We start from the raw sequence: 23,429 nt of genomic DNA on the forward strand, positions 1-23,429 counted from the left end.
TCAGACATGTTAGTTTAGTCGCAAAGTTTTAGCAAGCGTAACTAACCTATCCCAAGGTTTACTCTGAGGATTTTCAAATTAGAAATGTATTGTACATGCCTTCAGATAAATGTAAAAACAATTCCATTTTTAAAAATATACTATTTGGAGATAAGTTTGGGGTTGTAAGTCAGAGATAAATGGAACAAAGGCTTGTATTTGTCTAAATAAAATAAAAAAAACCTGGCATATTTCAGCAGTTATCTACAATTTATGTCATCTATTTTGTGATCAATATGTGTCTCCTGGCTCAATTCCATTTTCTCTACCTATCCCTCACAATTGCTAGTAATTAACGGGATAGTCGAGATAGGAAAGGACAGAGATTAGAGCAAGGAAAGAGATATCTTGTGGCTAGTGAGAAACTTGGCACTAGAGAAATTCCCAGAAATCCACGAAGATGACTCTGGCTAAGACCCTAAGCAGCAGTGGAGAGGGTGCCTGAACTGGCCTTGCTCTGTAGTCAGATTGATGACTATATTAAATGTCACCATAGAACCTTCATCCAGCAACTAATAGTGACAGGGGCAGAGACCCACAAGGGAGCACTGGGCTGAGCTCTCAAAGTCCAGTTGAAGAGTGGGTGTGAGAATATGAGCACAGAGGTCAAGACTATGATGGGTTCACCCACTGAGACAGTTTACCTGAGCTAATGGGAGCTCACCAACTTCCAGGGAAGGAACCAGCATAGGACCAAACTAGACTCTCTGAACGTGGGTGACAGTTGTATGACTGAGGCAGACTGTGGGGCCACTGGCAGTGACTTCAGAATTTGACCCTGCTGCTTGTACTGGCTTTTTAGAATCCATTCTCTTTGGATGGATACCTTGCTCAGACTGGATATAGTGAGGAGGGCCTTGGACTTGCCCTTAGCAATGTGCCTTACCCTCTCTGAGGAGTGGATGGGAGGTGGGGTGGGAAGGAAGGTGGAAGGAATGGGAAGAGGGGAGGGAGTGGGAACTGGGATTGGTATGTAAAATGAAAAACTAAAATAAGCGATTTTTAAAAACTAAAATAAGCAATTATTGATAATTTAACTGTCATGAGGCAAATTTCTCTAACAAATTCTTATCTTCATGTTCCTCTTATCTCAAACATTGTTCGAATGATCTTTTTTATTTCAAATAAGGCAGAATAAGGTAGATTGCACTGTGAGGGAAAAAATGAGCAATTTAATGAAAGATTACACTTCCATAAATGTATTCAACAATAAAAGGTCTCCCAGAAGGTTCATCTCCATGGAGTGGGTCGACATCCAGGTCACCGAGTCTTGTTGAAAGTTCTTCTTTTGCTGCCTGTCCTGGAGATCTGCTAATGGGCTTCACAACCATCAGTCTTAACTAGATTTCCTTCAATCCAGACTCCTTAGCTCTTGAGGATATCATGACACCATCTCACTTCTCAAGGCGCAGCATTATCACATGACTTCTTATTCTCAGTGGATAGGATGTTCGATGCCAAACCAGTACTTCTTTTTGTTCCTTGTAAAATATAAACATGCATGATAGAACAATGTTAAAGAGCTGATGATGTCAACCCTACCTTTAGTTGTTGCCACTACTTGAGTTATTAGCCACTCCAGCCTTAAGAGATACACAAGTAGAAGCACTAAAGCTCCATGATTCCAGTCAGACCTATGGTCCCCAGGCACCTGAATGCAATGGTCTAGTGTGCCACTTGAATGGGTGCACACTGTAAACCACCATTTATCTCTGTTTCCTGGCCAAGGTCAAAGCCTGTCTATTCTTCCTCTCAGCATGAAACTGGATCCTACCAGTTCAGGACAAAAACATATTGGAGCTCCCCTGACACACAGTCCAAACATTCAATATTGATTGAATAATCAATGGGGAAAAAGACACTCAAACTATCCATAATACTTTTCTGCCAACAGTACCTGGTCTAGATATTAGTTATTTTTCAACCTTGTTAAATGCATTCATAAATTCTAAATAACTGTATTTCAAACATACCATCCCTGTTCTAATCTGTATAGAAAACACCACGTGGTCCTTGTAAATATAAATCAGATTACATACTCAAAGCTTTCCACTAGTATGCTTCTCTCAGAGTTGCTCAAACCCAGTGTCCGGTACGCTTTGTCATCAAGGTCCATCTATTGTCTCTGTGTTTCTTTCTTCACATATAATGACTATCTTTCTTCACATATGACTCTCATGTTATTTTCTGAATAAACCTGCTTCATGGATTCCTTGTCGGAATCTAGTCAGACTGATCCCATGTAACTCAATTGGCTCAGTTTTCATCCCGTGGCTTTTTTATCATTAGTGTAGATTATCTTTCTCTACTTAATGTACTTTCGTAACAAACACCATCCACAGGAACTCTCCTCCCCATGGAATACTGTTCCTTCCCTGACAGATTTTCACTCAATAATTTGTTGCTATATTTATTTCACTATCTGTGCTAGAGTGTCAACCATATGATGCTGAAGGCGAAAATTTTGAAATGCATGATTACTACATAGCAAGTTGTGCTCCTAGAATTAGGAGATGAAACAGGAGAAAGCTGCGCCAGAGACCACGGTAATAAAGATGAAAAGCATATTTTGAAATGTTATTTTGGCCAAGATTTGTCTACTTCAATTCATTTTTTTAAGTTATAAACAAAAGTTGGAAAAGAGCCTACAAATCATGACTACATTGTACTAATATTTAAGAGCGTAATAAGTTTTACTCCATTTCTCAGTATTTATTTTGGAGGAGGATTTCAAGTATTATAAAAAGAAAATGGGCCGGGCGGTGGTGGCGCATGCCTTTAATCCCAGCACTCGGGAGGCAGAGGCAGGCGGATCTCTGTGAGTTCGAGGCCAGCCTGGTCTACAAGAGCTAGTTCCAGGACAGGAACCAAAAGGTACGGAGAAACCCTGTCTCGAAAAATCCAAAACAAAAAAAAAACAAAACAAAACAAAAAAAAAAAGAAAATGAGTTTAGGGAAAATATTTTGACTTGAGTAGCACTTCAGTAACTCTATTTTCACCTGTATCATTTTACAAATTGCTAATTGGAAAAGCATTTGCTATTATTTGTCATTCTATATGTGAATGTCAAACAAGCACATCCCTAGACTCTATACTAATGGGCAAGTTTGGTATGAATAGCAGAAACAGACTTCGTTCATGCAGAACAACCAGCCAATAGCTTGCTGGTAAGACCTTGCAACCCCACACTCCCAGCTTTTGTTAACAAGCTCCATTCTCCCCAGCAGGATGTGGCTGGCCAAGTCAGTCACAGGACAGTTGCAGAGTGGGTGGATTTAACTTTGGGCTTTATAATAGCTTCATTTTCTTCATCACTGAGTAGCTTGGTAGCACTGATTTTTTTTAAGATGATGCATACAGTGTAAAAGGGAAAACTTCACCAACGTCTTATTGTTTTCCACCTTATATAGAAAAATATTTCTAAATTATGGTAGCAAATTCCCTCACAGATCACACACCACAGAGGAACCATTTCAGGTTCTGTCTTATCAGATCTTACAGATTTCAGTTTTTTGGAACTCTAGGAGCAATTCAAGAAACTACCTGCAATCAAACCATACTCTCTGAGCCAGCCTTTATTGTGGAGTTATCCCAAGGGCTTTTGCTTGTATGTGTGTGTGTACACTCGCCTTTAAGAAAGAGTCTCACTGTCCTTTATTTATGGCTAGAATCCACTTATGAGTGAGTACATACCATATTCATCTTTTTGGGTCTGGGTTACCTCACTCAGGATAGTGTTTTCTATTTCCATCCATTCAGATGCAAAATTCAAGACGTCATTTTTTTTTACCGCTGAGTAATACTCTAACGCGTACATATTCCACACTTTCTTTATCCATTCTTCCATTGAGGGGCATCTAGGTTGTTTCCATGTTCTGGCTATTACAAATAATGCTGCATGAAGATACTTGAACAAATGTTTTTGTTGTATGATAGAGCATCTCTTGGGTATATTCGCAAGAGTGGTATTGCTGGATCCTGGGGTAGGTTGATCCCGAATTTCCTAAGAAACCGCTACACTGATTTCCAAAGTGGCTGCACAAGTTTGCATTCCCACCAGCAATGGATAAGTGTTCCCCTTATTCCACATCCTCTCGAGCAAAGGCTATCACTGGTGTTTTTGATTCTAGCCATTCTGACAGGTGTAAGATGGTATCTCAAAGTTGTTTTGATTTGCATTTCCCTGATCGCTAAGGAGGTTGAGCATGACCTTCTTAAGTGTCTTTTGGCCATTTGAACTTCTTCTGTTGAGAATTCTCTGTTCAGTTCAGTGCCCCATTTTTTAATTGGGTTAATTAGCATTTTAAGGTCTAGCTTCTTGAGTTCTTTATATATTTTGGACAACAGACCTTTGTCTGTTGCAGGGTTGGTGAAGATCTTCTCCCATTCAGTAGGTTGCCTTTTTGTCTTAATGACAGTGAGGACATTAAGCCTATAATCTGTGATCCTAGAGAAGCTAAATAAAAAGGTGAACCCAAAGAAAAACATACAGTTATCCTCCTGGATATTGGAAGGAGACAAGATTGCCAGGCAAAAATTGGAAACTTGGGGGTAGGGATGGGGTGGGGATAAGGGGAGATGGGGAGAAAAAAGTGAGAAGGGGGGGGATGGGGAGAGCTTGGGGGAATGGGACGGTCGGGATGGAGGAAGGGTGGATATGGGAGCAGGGAAGTATATATCTTAAATAAGAGAGCCATTTTAGGGTTGGCAAGAGACTTGACTCTAGAGGTGTACCCAGGTGTCCATGGAGATGTCCCCAGCTAGATCCTTGGGCAGCTGAGGGAGCCTGAAATGGCCCTATCCTATAGCCACACTGATGAATATCTTGCATATCACCATAGAACCGTCCTCTGGCGATGGATGAAGCTAGAGACAGAGACACACATTGGAGCACTAGACTGAGCTCCCAAGGTCCAAATGAGGAGCAGAAGGAGGGAGAACATGAGCAAGGAAGTTAGGACTGCAATGAGTACACCCACCCACTGAGACGGTGGGGCTGATCTAATGGGAGCTCACCAAAGCAAGCTGGACTGGGACTGATGGAGCATGTGATCAAACAGGACTCTCTGAACGTGTCGGACAAGGACGGCTGACTGAGAAGCCAAGGACAATGGCACTGGGTTTTGATTCTACTGCATGTACTGGCTTTGTGGGAGCCTAGTCTGTTTGGATGCTCACCTTCCTAGACCTGGATGGAGTGGGGAGGACCTTGGACTTCCCACAGGGCAGGGAACCCTGACTGCTCTTTGGACTGAAGAGGGAAGTGGGGGGGAGTGGGGGAGGGGGTGGGAGGAGGGGAGGAGGTGGAAATTTTTAAGTAAAAATAAATAAAGAAAAAAAAAGGGTCTCATTGTGTGCCCCAGGCTAACCCGGTACTTACTACACAGCTCAGGGAAACCTTAAACTAATAGGGAGTTTAGCCTTCCAAGGAAAAAGAATATGGGTATATACCATCACATCTATTGTTTTTCAAAAAGAGAAGTCAAGGCACACTCAAGAGTTAGCACTTGTTTCTTCTAACACCAATGATGAGTGTTGAGGTCAATGTGAGAAGAAAATTAGATACTTCACAAAATAGGATACAATGAGACCTTTGGGAAAGGCATCGGAGTCCTCTTAGCCAGCTCACTAAATTATACAACCGCCAAATAATCAGCTTTACAACAGCATCCTCTTTCTCTGTAGTTAATTTACACAGGGAGCTGGAGTTAGAATTTTGCATCCAAATTTGGTCATCGTTACTCACCCAGTCATTTTCAAGACATTACTCAATACCAGTTTAGCTAGCTTTAATGTAAACTACAATACATTAAAGTTTCTGACTTAGTAGTAGATAAAAATGAATGCCATGTACTGGGTACAATATTTCTTAGAAATAGGTGTCTGAGAAAGCTACTGTACACATTAGTGACACTAAAGGTTCCCAATATAACTTGTGTTAAAATCAAAACAGCATTCAGCCGAGGTTCATGCTACTTTACAGATCAGTGTCTTAGGATAAGAAGGAACAGGAAGCTACCTGGCAGCTTCTGCATGAGCATGGATATTTACTTTACAAATCACCACGACCTTAACCCCAAGTCTTCTAGCATCTGTGTCAGCATTTCCAAGTACCTTTTTATCAAAGGACTAGTTATTTTCCTTATTTGTAAGAATGCTACTTTTGCCATTAATTTACCCAAAAGCTTAATTACAAATGTGATGGAGGAAGGTCATTGGCTAATAAAGGAACTGCCTTGGCCCATTTTATTGGTTAGAACATAGGTAGGTGGAGTAAACAGAACAAAATGCTGGGAGGAAGAGGAAGTGAGCTCAGATTCCACAACTCTCCTCTTGGGAGCAGATGCCTCAGAGAGACGCTATGCTCCCCGCTCCCGGGAAGATGCACGCGATGAAGCTCCGACCCAGGATGGGCATAGGCTAGAATCTTCCCAGTAAGACTGGTGCTACACAGATGATAAGAAATGGGCTTGTCCAGGTGCGAGAGTTAGCCTAGAAGAGGCTAGATAGAAATGGGCCAAGCAGTGATTAAAAGAATACAGTGTCCGTGTAATTATTTCGGGGCATAAGCTAGCCGAGCAGGCGGCTGGGGTGTTGGGGACGCAGCCCCGCCGCTATTATTACTACACAAATGAAAAACAAGAAAACATGTATTATTATTGGTTGCACAACTGAAAGTTTCGAGTTAGTCATGACAGGACACCAAGAAGTTGCACAGCAACTCAACTAGTGAGTAAGCAGGAAATACGATGCTTAAAAGATGAAGAAACCCCTGCACAGGGCTTTCTCTGTGAACGCTTAGAAAACGCAGACTCTGGGGTGTTCCTATCAGAACTTACAAATCGCAGCCAGGATACAAATGCTTTTCATAGAGTTTTTGGAAATTATACCTGTGCCATCATTCCTTTCACATCTTTGAGTAGGCTAACCAAAGATGGACTCGAAAACTATGCTATCCAGTATTGCTGGTGCTTATGTGCGTGCCCTTCACATTCTGATTCTACATAGGTGCACCGTCTCACACATCACCCCAGATGACTTAGGATAGGTGTGATTTCTTCCTGCCAATGTCCCGGAAACACGTTGTGATATCTGAAACTAACCCTGAAGCAGTATTATAATTGTGCTAAAGGTATTTACATGTCACAGCTAGCTTTATGTGTGTATGAAAGTAAAGAATGATGTGTAGAACTATTTTCAGAACCTTGACCATCAGGGAGGCTGTACCAAAGCCGATAACGACATAATTTCAACAACATGTGCTATGATGCAGAAGGGACTGAAGGGCTGCAGAGCTGATTCAGTGGCTAAGAGCTCTTGGTGCTTTTGTAGAGAACCAAAGTTTTGTTCCCAGCACCCAGTCAGGTGGCTCACTAATGTTCTTTAATTCCAGATCTAAAAAATGCTGCACATTCTTCCAGCCTCTACAGATACCTACAACTGATGTGCACAGACCCAGAGACAGATGCATGTACAGTCATACACATACACACACAAACACGCTTATACACACACAAATCAAAAAATATGTTTTAAAAAGATGGAATTCAATGTTCAAGGTTCTTTATCTAAAATCCTGCTTCATTGAATCATACTAAATTAGATTAGGTTTTGCAACAATAGGACCACCAATGCTCTGAAGGTATGAAAGGGTCCCAGATACCTCTTATTACTGCAAAGGACTACCTTTGAGAGTTACACACACATTCTTTTCTGCTAAAAAAAAATAATCTTTAAACTATTTGTCTGCACCTAAATCATAGAACTTTCTGATTCTAAACAAGAGAAGCACGGAGTATCAAGGACAAACATCCCTTGAGGAGTCTAAGGAATTAGAAAGCAACTGGCTTCATACTGAGAAGTGCAGATGTGGGGAGATGACCTCCATCTGGAGGTTCAGCAGGGCCTCTCCCCAACAGAGCCCCATCTACATGCTTGTCTGCTGCATTTCCCACTAACTTCCCATAGCAAACTTGAACACCAAGGTCAAGCAAAGACAAGCAGTATCACTGACCCCATCCAAGTCCTCTTTTGTCAGCCAAGACAAGTAATTTCTAGAAAAGGAAAAAAGGCAGCTTGACAGCAGCAACCTGAGGTTGTGCTGGGCTGGGGCTAGAATGACATCTTATTTAGGAGATAGGAGATTCTATGCTGGTCCCTGCTGTTAGCTTTTATTATTCTATCATAGTTTCTCTTTAGATACAGGAACCAGTGTCTTCAGAAGAGTGAGAAGGCCAACAAGATCCTGCCTAGAGATAAATTCTGTCAAATAAGACAAGGCCATTGCCGGGTTTCAATTTGCCATATGATATTAACATCACTGTCTTTTCTTCAGCAATCCAGAAGGTGCACAGGTCTCAGCTCTTCTCCTAGATGCATCTACATCTCAGTGTTCATCACTCTTCCAAAGGTACGATGATTCAATCAACCACCACCTTTTTGCCTCATCTTACACTTACTAAAAGCTTTAAAATCTTTTAAATTACATACACCCAATAGTCTTGTTCAAAATTCTTGGTAGCTGAACTCAGAATAAATCCTAAACTACCAACCACAGTCCACAAAGCGCCCATAAGACCTGGCTCCTTCAGGCTCCTTACTTCCTTACTCTGTTCTCACTCTCGGCTTTCTGGCCATTCTGCAAAGATATAAAACTCTCAATTATCTCAATGCTATTACTGTCAGGTTTCCTCCACCTTTCTGGAAGTTATCCGAGCACCAACGGCTTAAGTTTCTACCACATTTTGCCCTGGTCTATTTTCAAATATCACTGTACCTGTGCTACGCACCTACATAACTCAAGTCTTAAGAGTTGGCTAGCTACACACACACACACACACACACACACAGAGAGAGAGAGAGAGAGAGAGAGAGAGAGAGAGAGAGAGAGAGAGAGAGAGACAGAGAGACAGAGAGAGACAGAGAGAGAGACAGAGAGAGAGACAGAGAGAGACAGAGACAGATGCAGAAAAGACATCGCTTACCAAAGATTTCCCATCATTTGCATCTCTATGGTATTTTATGGCAACTCAATTATTTTGAGATACTCAGAAAAGACATTGAAAAAAATCAACATCTTCAATTATTAATCACAGGCATTACACTTGGGATGTTTATAGGTAAATAAATTCTCCCACATCAATTAATTCAGGGTCAAAAGTAAAGATTACAGAAAACTTTCTGCAAACATCTGACACACTTTTAAGTTTAGGGGGAGGTAAGGAGAAGGAAGAGGGATGACAGACGGGACTGAAACAGAGAATCATCACAAAGCAAACACTAAGGGTCTGGAGAGACAGGCGGATCAGCAGGCAGGAGTATTGGCTCCCTTACAGAAGACCCAAATTTAGTTATTTCTCAGCACCCATTTGGGAGGTCACAAGTGTCTCTATCATTGAGTTCCAAGAGACTCAATGATTCCTTCTGGAGCCAGAAGCATAAAAGGAACACATACATACATGTAAGCAAACACTCATACACATAAAATAAAAATTATTTAAGAACAATCAAAAAAGAAAGTATTAAAAGTAGAAAAAGGAAATCATTGCAACCTCAAAAATGTTGCACTGAAGGGCTAGGAAGACAGATGGCACGGCAGTTAGGAGGACTGGTTCATCTTCCAGAGAACTCAGGTTCAATTTCTAACACCAGTATGGCCGCTAACAGTCTTCTGTAACTACAGTTCTCAGGGCGTCAACACGCTCTTCTAGTTTCCTTGGGTATAGTACACACATTTTACACAGGCATATAAACAAACAAAAATATCCATATGCAATAAAAGATCTTTAAGAAAGGAAACTTTCCATTTAAGTATGACATCTTCAAGAGGAAAATAGAAAAGAGTACGTGTCATGTAACTCATGATGAGTGTCATGGACATAGGAGTGACAAAGAGCAGACACTGCATGGATGTCGAGGGTGGAAGCCCGTGCGAAGTGACTCAAAGACAGAGCAATCAGTCAACAGTCTTCTCAAGGAAGCTAGAAGACATCACACTCAAAAGGAGGATGCCAGCTATTTCCCTCCTTTACAAACTTTAACAAATCAGGTCAGGGAGCAGCAGCAGCAGCAGCATTCACTGGCACACTAAAGCTCCCAGTGTGTGAGGGGATTAGGAATTTAAGACATCTTCCCAAGGATGATGTAACTGATTCAATAAGGCATTCAGCTCTGAGAACACAGTGTTTAGTACTTATGAGATATTTAAGGATACAAGCAGTTCAGTAATGATTTCATCAAAGCACATAGGGCTTTGTGTTTTACCATAAAGGCCACTTGAAGGAAACAAAAGAGCAGACAATGCAGCAATACCATTTTACATCATTTTTGGGAGGACAGAATTTAATGCACACAGAATCCATCTGAATCCTATGTTATTTTAAAATCAGACATGAATAATCCTTGAAGCTTCTCATATTGAGGAAAAAAGTATTAGCACCAACAGAAATGGGATTTTTCCAAAATATTTGCTTGGAGATATCACAATGTTTGCAAGTGATATAACTCTTCCGGAGGCAGCATATAGTGTACACCCTGCCTCTTCCCTTTCCTGGGCAGCCCAGCACAACTGTCTGTACCAGTGCTATTTCTTGCAAGACTGGAGAACCTGTACTCCCTCCATTTGGGGAGCCTCCCCTCCCAGTCTCCAGTATCCACTATTTAAGCACAGAGAGGAAAAAAGGAGAAAAGCTTAGGAGGATTTGCTATAAGGATAAAGACACTTTATCCACAGTTCCTGCAAAGCTCAGGCTGTGAAGATAGTCATACCTGAAGAAAATTCATATTTAATACTGTTGTTTACATGATCCATTAGCCATGTGGGAAGCATTACATATACTTCAAATGACTGAATAAAATACATATTCTCACAAAACTTTAATGATGTTAAATTCAGAAAATCTTCTAAAGCAACAAACATCTCTTGAAATACACCATAACATAAAATGTAAACACGTGTCCTGACACAATTTAAAAACCAAGCAGTCACTTAGCTTCTTCATAAACAAATGAATAATAACTCCAATACAAAATAAACAGAGTAAACTACTGATAGTAACCTAGACTGCAACAAAGTTAGACAAGATTCCTGTAGTTTCCAGATGTCTTCACGAATGAAATGAGTCTTTACAAAATAAAGCAGAATACATTAAGAAGGAAGATGCCTGGGAGTTCACACACACACTACATATGTATACACCTATGCACAATTTTATACATACATAATATTCTTCTATATTAGACTAGACACCTATAAAACATAATGCACCAGCTTCATAACTAAATTTACAAAGTAATATTAAATAAAAAATGTTAAACATGCTTGTATTTTATGGAAAGGTAACTTGATACAAATATTTACCTTAAATCACATTGTACTTTTGGTGAATACAATTTTCCAAGGTATATTTAATTAGATACAAAAGTTATGCTCTGGACATATGAAATACCTGTTTAACTTTCCTCAAAACATACACAATCTATAGTTATCATTGTATAATAGATATGAAATAGAACACAAAACAGCTTGAATGCTGAAGTCCTAGGACCTGACTGGTGGAGAGGTGAGTGGCTCACAGGGGCTTAACATTCACCAATGGATCAATCTAGCTGAATGGATTGGGAGGTGGGTCCTAACAGGAGGAAGTGGGTCACTGGGGTGCCTTTAAGTATATAGCTGTGTTTGCACTTAGGAGCATGCACACATAGACATACACGCGCCCTCCCTCTCCTAGTTGCTGTGAGGTGAGGCACTCTCTTCCACCACACCCTTCTGCAACGATACCCACAGCAACAGAATCCCAGAACCCCTTTACATCCCCAGAAGCATGAAAAAAAGAACTGCAGTCTGAAATCATGAGCCCAGATTTGGGTTCCTTCAACCTATTTATCGCAGACACCATAGCAACAAAACATTGACAAAGATGCTTAGTAAATGACCTATTTACTACCCTTACTTTCCTGGCTGTGAAACATTTTTCTAGTAACTCTTACTCTTTTAAAAACCACCCAGCTTACCAATGTGGCTTAACTGAGGTAGTGAACTAGTTACTAAGTATCTCTGAAACTGTGAAAAAGAGATGAAGGTAAGAAAAATTCCCATAATGGTACCAAGTATTCCCTTAAATAATTTGTATATATGTGAATGTGTTTGTGCGTCAGTGTGCATGCACGTGTGTGGATTTCAAAGGACAGTCTTCGGTGTCATTCCTCTTCAGCTGATGTTTACCTTGTATGGAGAAGATAGTTACTCACTGAACCTGTAGCTTGCCGATTCAGAGCCTCAGGAATACACCTGCCTTCACCTCTGTAAAACTGAGATTCGAAACGACTTCTGTCACCATGATTAGTGTACTTAAAGCAGATTCAAGGGACTGAACTCTGGTCCTCATGCTTTACACAGGAATCACACTACCAACTGAGCCATCTCCTTGATGCCACCAAAAATATTTAATTCATTTCCCAAAATAATTTTTAAAAAACTTATCTCTAAGTACCAAGAGTGACAGAGATACTTGAAATTTCTTCTTGGCTTTAAATTTAAAAAATCTAAGAATATTGCTCAATCTAAGTGTTAAAGATGTTTGATACAATGACAAAGCACACCTACAGTCTAAATAATATGTAAGCACAGCTCGTGCTTAATGTTTATATACAGATGGTGGTTCTTTTCCCTTCACATATCCAACTAATTCCTACGTCCTTGATAGGTAGATTATCATTACCTAGATTCAATGAGTAATTCTGCATTGCTCAAAATGTTTCCCAACATTCATGAGCTCTTAGTAACTATTTTCATGAAGTATCAACTGCAAAAGTAGGTGGTTTGCCATAGGTACCTTTTTTTTTTTAACTGGTAACTATCACCAGCTCACCATCTAGGAATAAAGAGTCATTCAACTGCCTTAGTCATTATCCCTGAAAATAATATGCTGCAGCTCAAAGCTGCACTGTATTCTTTAAGAGCAGGTTTTTTAATATAGCAACATTGCAAAATAAGAGGCTCCATTGTGATACCACTTCAATGCTGCTTTCATTTGGTATCTAATTGCCTGAAGTGGATTTCAGTGGTACTATGTCATTACATTGTACCCAAAGTACCCCAAAGCTATTTGGATGGAAGCATTAGTGTTTTTCTTTACTGATGCCCATTTTGCCAACAACTGAAACACTGATGGCATGACTTCCACAAATTAAAATGCAACTGAAGATATTTTGCCAAAGTAGGAACTTTCTTAAATAGGCTCTCTACATTCTGGGTTAAGGCTCTGAGTCTAAGCTCTTTGAGACTCACTACGTCTGTTACCGTACTATCTGTAATAGAACCTCTGCTCCAAGCTCTGCTCAGCTCCTAGTGTTTGATTGCATTCGTCTCTCACTCCTTTATTCCATTCCTGATGTTTCTTCAACCTGACAAATGTAATGATCCTGGATGTGGCCAAAACGTTCTGTTTCTTAGTCTTAAATGGTACAAGGTATTACCGTTTTTGGATAGAATTTTCTTTTCTGATTTTTTTCCCCTATTTCTAACCTGGAGAGTACAGGACCACTGTCTTCAATGCTCAGGACTTAAGTTCAACATACAGTACCTTCAATAAATATTTGATGTTTTCTCTGGGTAATTACATGTGTGAAACCGAGCTAACAGTGCCCCCAGTTCTCTAGTTATTCTTCCGTCAATAGTATACAGTAAATATCTGCCACAAACCATAGCATATTGATTTGTGATCACAAAATTATGTGCGGTCTTGAACAGAGGAATATGGAGATAAATGTCTGCTGACTGGATCTGTATCTGAAAACAGAAACCTAAAATTAAGAAAGGAGTAATATCCTTGGTCCGCCTTAATCTGGTTCTCTGCCCAAAGCATGTATGCATGGACATACACCATATATGTCCATGTATTATGCATCTCTGTAGTTGAATTCACATACTGAGTTTAGTGTTTCTACTCTTATTTTCTGTCAGGTTGTACATGGCACATTGAAATAGGCAATGCAACTATTGTTATGAATAAAGGTTTTCAAATTAGAAAGAGCACATCTATTTCTAACAATTGTGGGGTTACTAAAACAAAAACTAAGATGTAGTAGCATTTCTATTGTATTTTAATAAATAAAGACTGCTTGAAGATCTGAGAGTAAACAGTCCCACTGGTCAGCCTTACAGAGCTTTAATCCCAGAGGTACACGCCTTTAATCCCAGCCCTAGAGAGAAATATAAGATGGAGGGAGTCCATTCTCAGAAACACAGTCTCATTCTGAGATTCCTGGAGAAAGAATCACCATTTCAGACTGAGGTCAAGGTATGAGCCAGTGGCTGGCTGTTTTGCTTTTCAGATCTTCAGGTTGAACCCCAATTTCTGACCCTAAGTTTTTATTAATCATGCTTCACTAAGATATAATACTAAGCTTTGTTAAACAGACTGTTCTAAATTAACCATTTACTACTAGTGTCTGATTCACATATATGGAGACCAGGCTCTGCCTCAAGATATCATTTTCTCTCCACATACATGCAAAACATAATCTATGGCTGAGGCCCACTATGACACAAAAATTTTAGCATAAAAAAATTTAGACTAGTCAAATTCTGACATAATTTGATAGAGGCATAAAAATATAGCACTAATCTTTAATATATTATAGAGTCCACAAAGAAGTCTTTTAGCCAGATGTGTTGACGAACAGCTATAATCCTAGCCATGCTGAGGAAGGGGGATATGAATTCAAGGCCATTCTGGACTACAAAGTGAGAGAGACAGTGTATCACAAAGAAAAAATTCTCTTTCAGGACATTTTTTAAAATTAATTCAACCAAAGTAAAATAATTTATGTTTCTCAAAAGAAATTTGGCAAAGACTTCAAAACATATAAGCGATGTTGATTCTAGTGCAGTGTTTCCGTGGAGCATGTTTGCTAGTTAATAGACTGTGAATCCAAACAGCAAGGTTTTCAGAGCCCAACAATCTACCTATCAAACAGGTGACTCAAAGACTGGGCTAGGAGTAATGATTAAATCAATGTATCAATTTCACACTCCACTAGTATTTCAAAACTTAGCATAACAAAGACATGAAGAAGCTCAAAGAGAAGACAGCTTAATGCAAGTTACATAGATTCTGTAAGATAGGGATGAAATATATTCATCTCAGAAAGGTCATACAATGGGAGAGGACTAACAGTGTGTGAACAAAAAATTTCCATTTTCAAAGTTAGCAGGAATTTCCAATGACATATAATTTGGTATACTTTTGAATAACTAAGTTTGGAAGAACAAATTTATAAAATGATAATGCCTCAATAAAACATACAACCCTCCACAGGAAAGAAAGGACATTTGTCCTTCATTTACCAAATATTGTCTAAATTATGCAAATAATAAAAATATATGCTACAAGAAAGTAAATACTTTTTTTTAAAAAAAAGATTTCATTAAAAGAAAAAAAAGGCAGTAAAAAGGCCAAGGTTTGAAATGTCCTGTCATATCCCTTGTTTTGTAGAGCTATGGATTAAATGTAGAGCCTTGTGCATACTGAGTTGGAGCCTCAGTCTAAATCTAGAGTTTAGAAAAATAAACAATAGAAATAAAAGCTCCTTAGAAAATGCTAATGAGAAAGAAAAAACCCATCTGGAGACCAGGAATATAACCTAGGGTGGGATGCAGATGTAAAGAATAGCAAAAGTATGTACTTTAAAATTTTTGAGTGGGAAGAATGAGAATATGAGCAAAGAGGTCAAGACCACGATGGGTACACTAACTGAAACAGTCTAATGGGAGCTCACCAACTCTAGCCAGACAGGGAAGGAACAAGCACAGGACCAAACTAGTCCCTCTGAATGTGATTTACAGTTGCATGGCTGGGCAGACTGAGGGGCCACTGGCAATGGCACCAGGATTTATCCCTACTGCTTGTACTGGCTTTACGGGAACCTATTCTCTTTATATGAATACCTTGCTCAGCCTAGACATAATAGGGAGGGCCTTGGATCTTCCCGAAACCAGTGTGCCTTACCCTCTCTGAGGTGTGGATGGGGGGTGGAAGGGTAAGTGGATGGAATAAAAGGAGGGGAGTGTGAACTTGGATGGCTATGTATAATGAAAAACACACACACACACACACACACACACATATATATGCTCTTGATTAAAGTATTGATTGTGCAGTTCATTTAAAAATGTAATGTATAATTAAGAAATATAGGTCAATAGGTAATCATCTATAATAGTCAAGCTTGTAGTCATGTTAGATTTTCTAGATGTACAAAGACGTATTTCAGATGGATAGGTATTCTTCTAATCTTTCAGAAACCTTCAGAATATGGAACTTAAAATGTTTTAAAAACTTAGGGCTTATCATGGCAGTGAGACACATCTTCACCAATTACTTTAAGAGGAAGATAGGCATTGAAGAGGCTCCTCATGGAGTTGGTTAGCCATTTGAGAAAGAAACTGCTCTTGCCTGAACTGAGAAATGACTGCTGAGCTTGCCTAAAGGTGAGACCATCCTTTACTGTTCCTGCTTCATGAAAGAGTCCGCCAGACGTTCTGCAGGACACAGAAGAAACTGACTGGGCAGTTTGCCAATACAGGCAGGACTATCTTTGAAATTTCCTTCTTCATGGAAAAGTCTGCCAAATACTATTGGCCTGTAGGCTGAAGATTGGATGCCCCAATGGTACAAAAGAACTTTTGGTGACTGTCCAGGCAGTGAGATGTCTCTGTCAATTCTAGAGTTTTGGAAGTTGCTTACAATGTACTTCCTATTTACTTAGGTAATATTATATCCTTCTGGAGTCTTTGATGGAGTTAAGAATTTATAGTTATAGCTTTCTTTAGTTATAATAAAAGATAAAGTAGATATAAATATTCTAACTGTAATTCTTGTTTGATACCTGTTTTGTTATATGTAATTTTATTATGTTAAAGTTAAACCCTTACAGAAAAGGGGAAATGGTCCTTCTATGTGTTGACTTTATTGTTTAATGAATAAAGAAAACTGGCTTGGCCTATAGCATGGGAGGAGGAAGGCGGAGTTAAGAGAAGCTATGGATCTGCTGCCTGAGACAGATGATGGGAACTTTAGCTGTTAAGCTACAGCCATGTGGCAATATACAGAATAATAGAGATGGGTTAGTTTAGGATATGAGTTTAGCCAGAAATATGCTTAAGATATTGGCCAAACAGTATTGCAAATAATATGGTTTTCTGAGTTTTTATTTCGTGGCTGGGTGGCGGGGACAAACAAGCAGCGCCCTTCCCAACACACTGGTAATTCCCATTAGCTGCTGGCAGAATCCTTTCAACTGTGTATGAGGTACAAAGTGTTGTCAAAGACAAAGGTCAGGATATGGAGAGCTCACAGTAAGATTACTTAAACATAAACAAACGGTAGCACGCAATGTTGGCAGTGTATGAGAATTGTAAACTAGGAACCTAGCCAACAATGATGACAAGATTTCTGTGCCCATAATTCTTAAGACATAAAATTAAAGTATACTGGGCTCTAATATAATATCTTGAAATGAAAATTCAAAATTCAAAAACAGATGATTGAATAATGGATAGCAACATACGATTACAATGACATTTTAAAAAACTATGCTCCTAGCCGGGTGATGGTGGTGCACGCCTTTAATCCCAGCACTCGGGAGGCAGAGGCAGGCGGATCTCTGAGTTCGAGACCAGCCTGGTCTACAGAGCTAGTTCCAGGACAGGCTCCAAAGCCACAGAGAAACCCTGTCTCAAAAAAAAAAAAAAAAAAAAAAAAAAAAAAAAAAAAAAAAAAAAAAAAAAAAAAAAAAACTTTGCTCCTGTAGAATAACACAAGGTTGGGCTTATTCTAGAATGTAAAAAGACTGGTATTTTCTCAATTAATAGCAAAATCCAAAAAAACTATTCACAACATAATAAAATGACAAAGTAGCCAGTAAGAGTAAGACCCCATGAATGAGTTCTGGCAACCTACTGTGTGTAACAGAGTAATAGGTTGATTTATTGTACTCTTAAAAATTGCTAACAAAGTGTATCTTCAGTACTCTCAATGCAGAAAGGTAACTAAATATTATTGGGTTTGATTTGGACATTTCACAACATATACATGTATCAAAACACATTGTATACCTTAATACTATGTACTGCTTTTCTATTTTACCTTGATGAAGTTAAAAAAAGAAATTCAGAAAAAAAATAAGCCCAAAGAGCTTTGAAATGTGCAGCTGATTTCTCATAGTAAACAATGAGGCAATACCTTGAGGATGAAACAAAATGTTCAAGTCATACAGTCTTTGTACTTTGTGGTGGCTTGAGTGAGCATGGACCTACTGGCTCATAGATTTGAACGTTTGGTTCCTAGTTGGCACAACTGTTTAGAGAAAAATTAGGTGTTGCCTTTTGGAGATATGTCACAGGGAGTAGGCGGTGAGGTTTCAAAAGCCCAGCCAATGGACCCAGTCTCTCCTCTCTGCCTATTGCTTATTGACCAAAGTAAGAGCTCAGCTGCAGCCCCAGCGCCATTCCTGATTGCCTGCTCCAGTGCCCCCTGAATGGGTCATGAACTCACCCTCTGAAACCATAAGGAAGACCTAGGCTAAATGCTTTCCTTTCTAAGTAGCTTTCGTCACAGTGCCTCTTCACAGCAACAGAAGTAATAAGACCAACTTTAAAGGAAATTATGAGATATTCCTATATAATGAAGTTATTCTAGGAAAGGAACAAAATGTAAAATCAAGATAAAGGAAACAGTAAATTTATATGTAGATATGAGTATAGCACTGAATAACTAAAATTCTAATATGTGAAAATACAAACAGACTGGAAGTAATATGATCAATAACAGTATTTTATTAATTGAAGGTGAGATGATATATCAATAGTAATGCCTCCCAGGTTCTTTCAATGTTTAAGAAAAAAATCAATATTTCTTATACATAACCTCAGGCTAATGATAGCTAATCTTACAGAGAAGAGCTTCTAGGCAAGAAAAAGGACAAGAGGAATAAATAAAACAATACATTAAAACTAAGGCACAAGGAAAATTAAAGTAATAGAAATTATATTAAAAATGGCAAACGTGAATGTTGTGTGATGTTTTATTCTTTTGGTTTTTTTGGGGGTCCCACCACCCAGCTCCCAAATAAACACACACAGAGGCTTATTCTTACTTAGGAACACCCAGCCTAAGCTTGGCTTGCTTACAGACAGCTTTTCTTAAGTATCCCGACTACCTTTTGTCTCTGGGATTTTTCTTTTCTTACCTGTGTATAGCCCATGTTCACTCTTACTCCATGGCTGGCTGAGTGGCCACTGGTGTCCTCCTCCCCTTGTTCTCTTACAGCTCCCTCCCCTCTTCAGATCCCTCCTTCTACTTATCCTCACTATCTGCCAGTCCCACACATCCTTTCTCCTGCCTTGCTACTGGCCGTTCAATTCTTTATTAGGACCATGACGTGTTTTAGACAGGCAAAGAATCACAGTTTCACAGAGTTACACAAAAGCAGCATAAACAAAAGTCACATACCTGAAAATAACATTCCCCCAACATGTGAAATCCTTTTTTATAGAACTGAGAATTATGACCTCTTAAACTATGAACAAATTTTTTTTATTATTTATTTATTTATTAAAGATTTCTGTCTCTTCCCTGCCACCGCCTCCCATATCCCTCCCCCTCCCTCAATCAGACTGGGTTCCCTGCCCTGTGGGGAGTCCAAGGACCTCCCACCGCCTTCCAGGTCTATTAAGGTGAACATCCAAACAGCCTAGGCTCCCACAAAGCCAGAATACTGAACAATTTTTTTTAAAGTAACCCTAAAACTTGTTAAGTCTGGAGCGTAGGCCCAGCCACTGGTATCCATCCCAGCCCCCCTGGCCTGGGAGTATATTGGTCTAAACTCCAAATCCCAGCATGCCCCAGGGAGGGGATAAGACCACTCCCACAGGTTTTGTAAGTGGGCTCCCAGAGGAGAAACACGTGTGTTCTCTGCTTTCCCGTGTCCCCACCACGCACTCAGCCCCTCGAGAGCACAGTATTTAAAATGATGGGCATTTTAATTCGGTTTGATCTGACCTAATTGAATGTCTTTGCCCCGCCCTCTCATTATTTTTTTTCTAACAAAACTGTTGCATACAAGTGACAAATAAAAAGGATTAAGAAAGATTGAAACTCAAAACTGAGATCCAGACAAAGGTAGAGCAAAGAGAAGTGGCAAGGTCACATGAGTATTAAAAAAAAAAATCTCTATTTCAAGTACAAATGAACATGAGTATAAACATGTGAGTGTTAATGCAACAGCAAGCTCAGCAGAACTATGAAGAAAAATAAGTAAATTAGTAATCATAGTTGAAAACTTGAACACACTTCTCTTGGACCTCAGAAAACCAAGAACACATAAATAGAAAAAAAAATAACAAACATAATCCAGTAGAAAAAAAAACTACACAATGCGAAAATAAAGAATTCCAAACCCATAGGAAACATTAAACAAAGACTATATTGAGGCTACAGCTGTTTTCCTCGCACAATAACAAATGGCAATGATGACGAATAGCATTCTCTAAAACTTAAACTACACTTCGCAGCATTACCTTTTCATAAATGATAGAGAAATCTTACAATCATGTTTTCCCTATCCTCTCACTTCCAGTTCCCTCACATTTAAAGTTCTGATGTAGAGGATTTCCTTTCAGTTTTAGATTAAAGGACATCAAATTCTGAGTCGGTTCTACCTGATGGAGGATCTTTGTGTTTACAGCCATCAACCAGGAAGCCCCCGCTGGAGGGTGTGGGCCTTTGGCCTTGACATAAAATCTGGGCTACGAGTCAGATTAAGACCCTGGCTTCCTTCAATTCCCTTTAAAGGACTGTTCTGCTCTGGGTCAGCTGACGGCTTACCTTACAGAGATTCAGGTGGAAGGGTACTTCCCTCGACACCTTTGTCCTCGGGCTTCGCCTCGGGGACCTGCGGCTTGTTCTGCAGGGTACACAGCAGCTGGAGGTAGGTCTGGCTCCTAAGGGACAGAGTTTGAGGCAAGTGACAGGAGTGTGGGGGGTGGAAGGGTGAGGGGGACTGCCTGAGGCTTCAACCCAGATCCCCACCTCACCTGCGCAGCTTATCCTCTTCCTGTCCCTCTTGCAGCTTCAAGGTTTCAAGTTCCAGATTCGATTGGTCAAGCTTCTGCTGAGTTCCCGCCTGACGTTCCTTGGCCTCTGCAGAAATCTCTGCCAGCTTCTGGATACGCTTCTGAGGGGGCAGAGAGAGTGCAACTCAGGCTGCTGTCCTGAAGCCACACCCCCTTGTCCCCTGCTTAGAAAGAGCTAAGACTCCCTTCTGAGGGGGGTGAGGGTATAGACTGACTCATCACAGCTGCTATCCTGGAGCCACACCCCCTTGTCCCCTGCTTAGAAAGAGCTAAGACTCCCTTCTGAGGGGGGGGTGAGGGTATAGACAGTGACTCCTCACTGCTGCTATCCTGGAGCCACACCCGCCATGTCCCCTGCTTAGACTGAGCTCAGGGCTCAGACTCGCTGACAGAAAGGGTCCCTTATTGCTTTGAGGCAGAGAAGAGCCTGGAGAAAGGAGTCTACCTGATGCAGCTGCCACTGCTTCTGAGCGGTTTCCAGTTTTTCCTCAAGTACTTGCTTCTGCAGGGAGAAAATGATGACTTCTTATGTTTGGGTTCGGAGACAGTGCTAAGTCCAGCCCAGCTTACCCCTTCCTCCCTCCGGGCTTTCCTTCTCTCAAGTCTTCTAGGTGTACCTTAGCCTGGAGTTGCTTGTACGCCTCCTGGAGCTCAGTGTACTTCTTTTGGGCCTCTTCTGCCTGGGGCAAGGCCTGGGTCAGGGCACATTTTATGGCTTCCACGTGATCCTGGTACACAGCCTTCAGTTCCTTCCATTGCTCTTTTGCTTCAGTGGCCTTCTGGCCTAAGATGGGCCACAAAGAACAAGTGCATGAGGGAGAACGGCCTGCAGCTGGCCTTCTATAACCCTGGGCCACAGTCCTCCCATGAGCTAGACACAGACATAACTCACATCTTCCCTCTTCAACCATTTAGATCAGACCCCACCACAAATACTCACGACTTGTGTCTTCAGAAAGCAAATTGTCTGGGCTCTGGGCAGTATCTTCCTGAGCCAGAAAATTCTGTAGGAAGTTGACTACCTGAAGCTGGCTGCAAAGCAGCTTGTCTTTCTTCCGGGAGTTCTGTTCAGAGCGAGAAGCAGGGACTAGCCTTACCTTTGGACACTGTATGCCAAGACTGTCTTCCACTTTGTTCTTCGCCAGTGTTGCCCGCTATCTCAACAGGCAATCCTAGGACCAGCCTCTACTGAAATGCTGGGTCCCACCTTAATACATACCTTCATGAATTCCTCCATGATCCGGGCTGGCAGTTCTGTTTCTTCCGGCAAGCCTACAGGTTCTAGAATGCCTTCTACCTCAGCAAGGACCCTGTAGAAAACAAGTGAGGGCGTGCACAGTAGCTCTAAAAGACATGCGCACAGGCATAAATGTCAGGGACTGTACAAGGCTTTCTTCCGAGTCCTTAAGCAGCTCCCAAATCATAACACACCCCCTGAAGCCACACCCCCCAAGTCCCCTGATTACAAAGAGCTGCAGGGCTCAGACTCCCTTCACCGGGAGGGGAGGGGAGGGAGGGTGTAGAGGCGACTCCTCACAGCAGCTATCCTGGAGCCACACCCCCCCACCCCACCCCCCGCCATGTCCCCTGCTTAGACTGAGCCCAGGGCTCAGACTCGCTCAAAAAAACGGGTCAGGGTTCATACTCGCTGACAGAAAGGGTCTCTTATCACTATGAGGCAGAGGAAGGGCCTAGAAATTCCACTGTTGCTGGGCGGTGGTGGCGCAGGCCTTTAATCCCAGAGGCAGACGCAGTCGAGTGCCAGGCCAGCCTGGTCTACAGAGCGAATTCTAGGGCAGTCAGGGCTACAGATAAACAACATCCCTCTGAGGTCGAACTCCTGGGACAGGGTGACACCATCGCTTAAAGGCCGCACTCCCGAATTTGAGTGGCATTGTCCCTCCTAAGCCGCCGGCCTAGACGCCCCCAGCCCCCGCGCTCACTCTTTGGTCGCCCCCGACAGCCCCAGCCGCTGTCCTAGTCGCCCGCCCCCCTGGCACTCACACTTCGGTCGCCGCCACGGTCTCCAGCCGCTCGCCCCTCCCCCCCACCCGCACTCACTCTTTGGTAGCCTCCGCCTGCTTCTCAGGAGCCGCCATAGCTCTCTGGGAGCAGCACCTTGGGATGCTCCTAAACTCCGCGCCGAGGCAAGCGATTGGCTTCTGTGTTGGTGGGCGGGACTCTAAGGAAGGGAAGCTCGTTTTCATTGGCCATAGGCCGACTCCGGACCCGCCCTTGACGCACACGCAG

The 23,429-nt window shown here is 41.2% G+C and overlaps 1 protein-coding gene across 1 annotated transcript; it reads right to left on the reverse strand.

Moving 5' to 3' along the window:
* Positions 1–1,189: 1,189 nt before the first annotated feature.
* On the reverse strand, positions 1,190–23,319 carry Zwint (ZW10 interacting kinetochore protein). The gene is made up of 8 exons (XM_075979995.1): positions 23,241–23,319; positions 22,399–22,489; positions 22,120–22,243; positions 21,797–21,963; positions 21,625–21,681; positions 21,141–21,280; positions 20,932–21,047; positions 1,190–1,520 (listed from the first exon to the last, which is right to left on the reverse strand). Exons 1-7 carry the CDS (start codon positions 23,276–23,278, stop codon positions 20,933–20,935), a joined length of 732 nt encoding a protein of 243 aa, XP_075836110.1. The 5' UTR covers positions 23,279–23,319; the 3' UTR covers positions 1,190–1,520; position 20,932.
* Between the last annotated feature and the right edge of the window lie 110 nt (positions 23,320–23,429).

Source organism: Microtus pennsylvanicus, chromosome 7 (genome assembly GCF_037038515.1).
Source record: "Microtus pennsylvanicus isolate mMicPen1 chromosome 7, mMicPen1.hap1, whole genome shotgun sequence".
In the NCBI taxonomy this organism is placed as follows: domain Eukaryota; kingdom Metazoa; phylum Chordata; class Mammalia; order Rodentia; family Cricetidae; genus Microtus; species Microtus pennsylvanicus.

Bases quoted from the DNA above. Each gene is read 5' to 3' on its own strand.
- Zwint (XM_075979995.1), bottom strand. From the start codon at position 23,278: ATGGCGGCTCCTGAGAAGCAGGCGGAGGCTACCAAAGA. The intron at 22,244-22,398 runs GTATGTATTAAG...CGCTCTGAACAG, and splicing joins TCATGGAGGAATTCATGAAG to AACTCCCGGAAGAAAGACAA. The intron at 21,964-22,119 runs GTGAGTATTTGT...GGCCCATCTTAG, and splicing joins GCTTTCTGAAGACACAAGTC to GCCAGAAGGCCACTGAAGCA.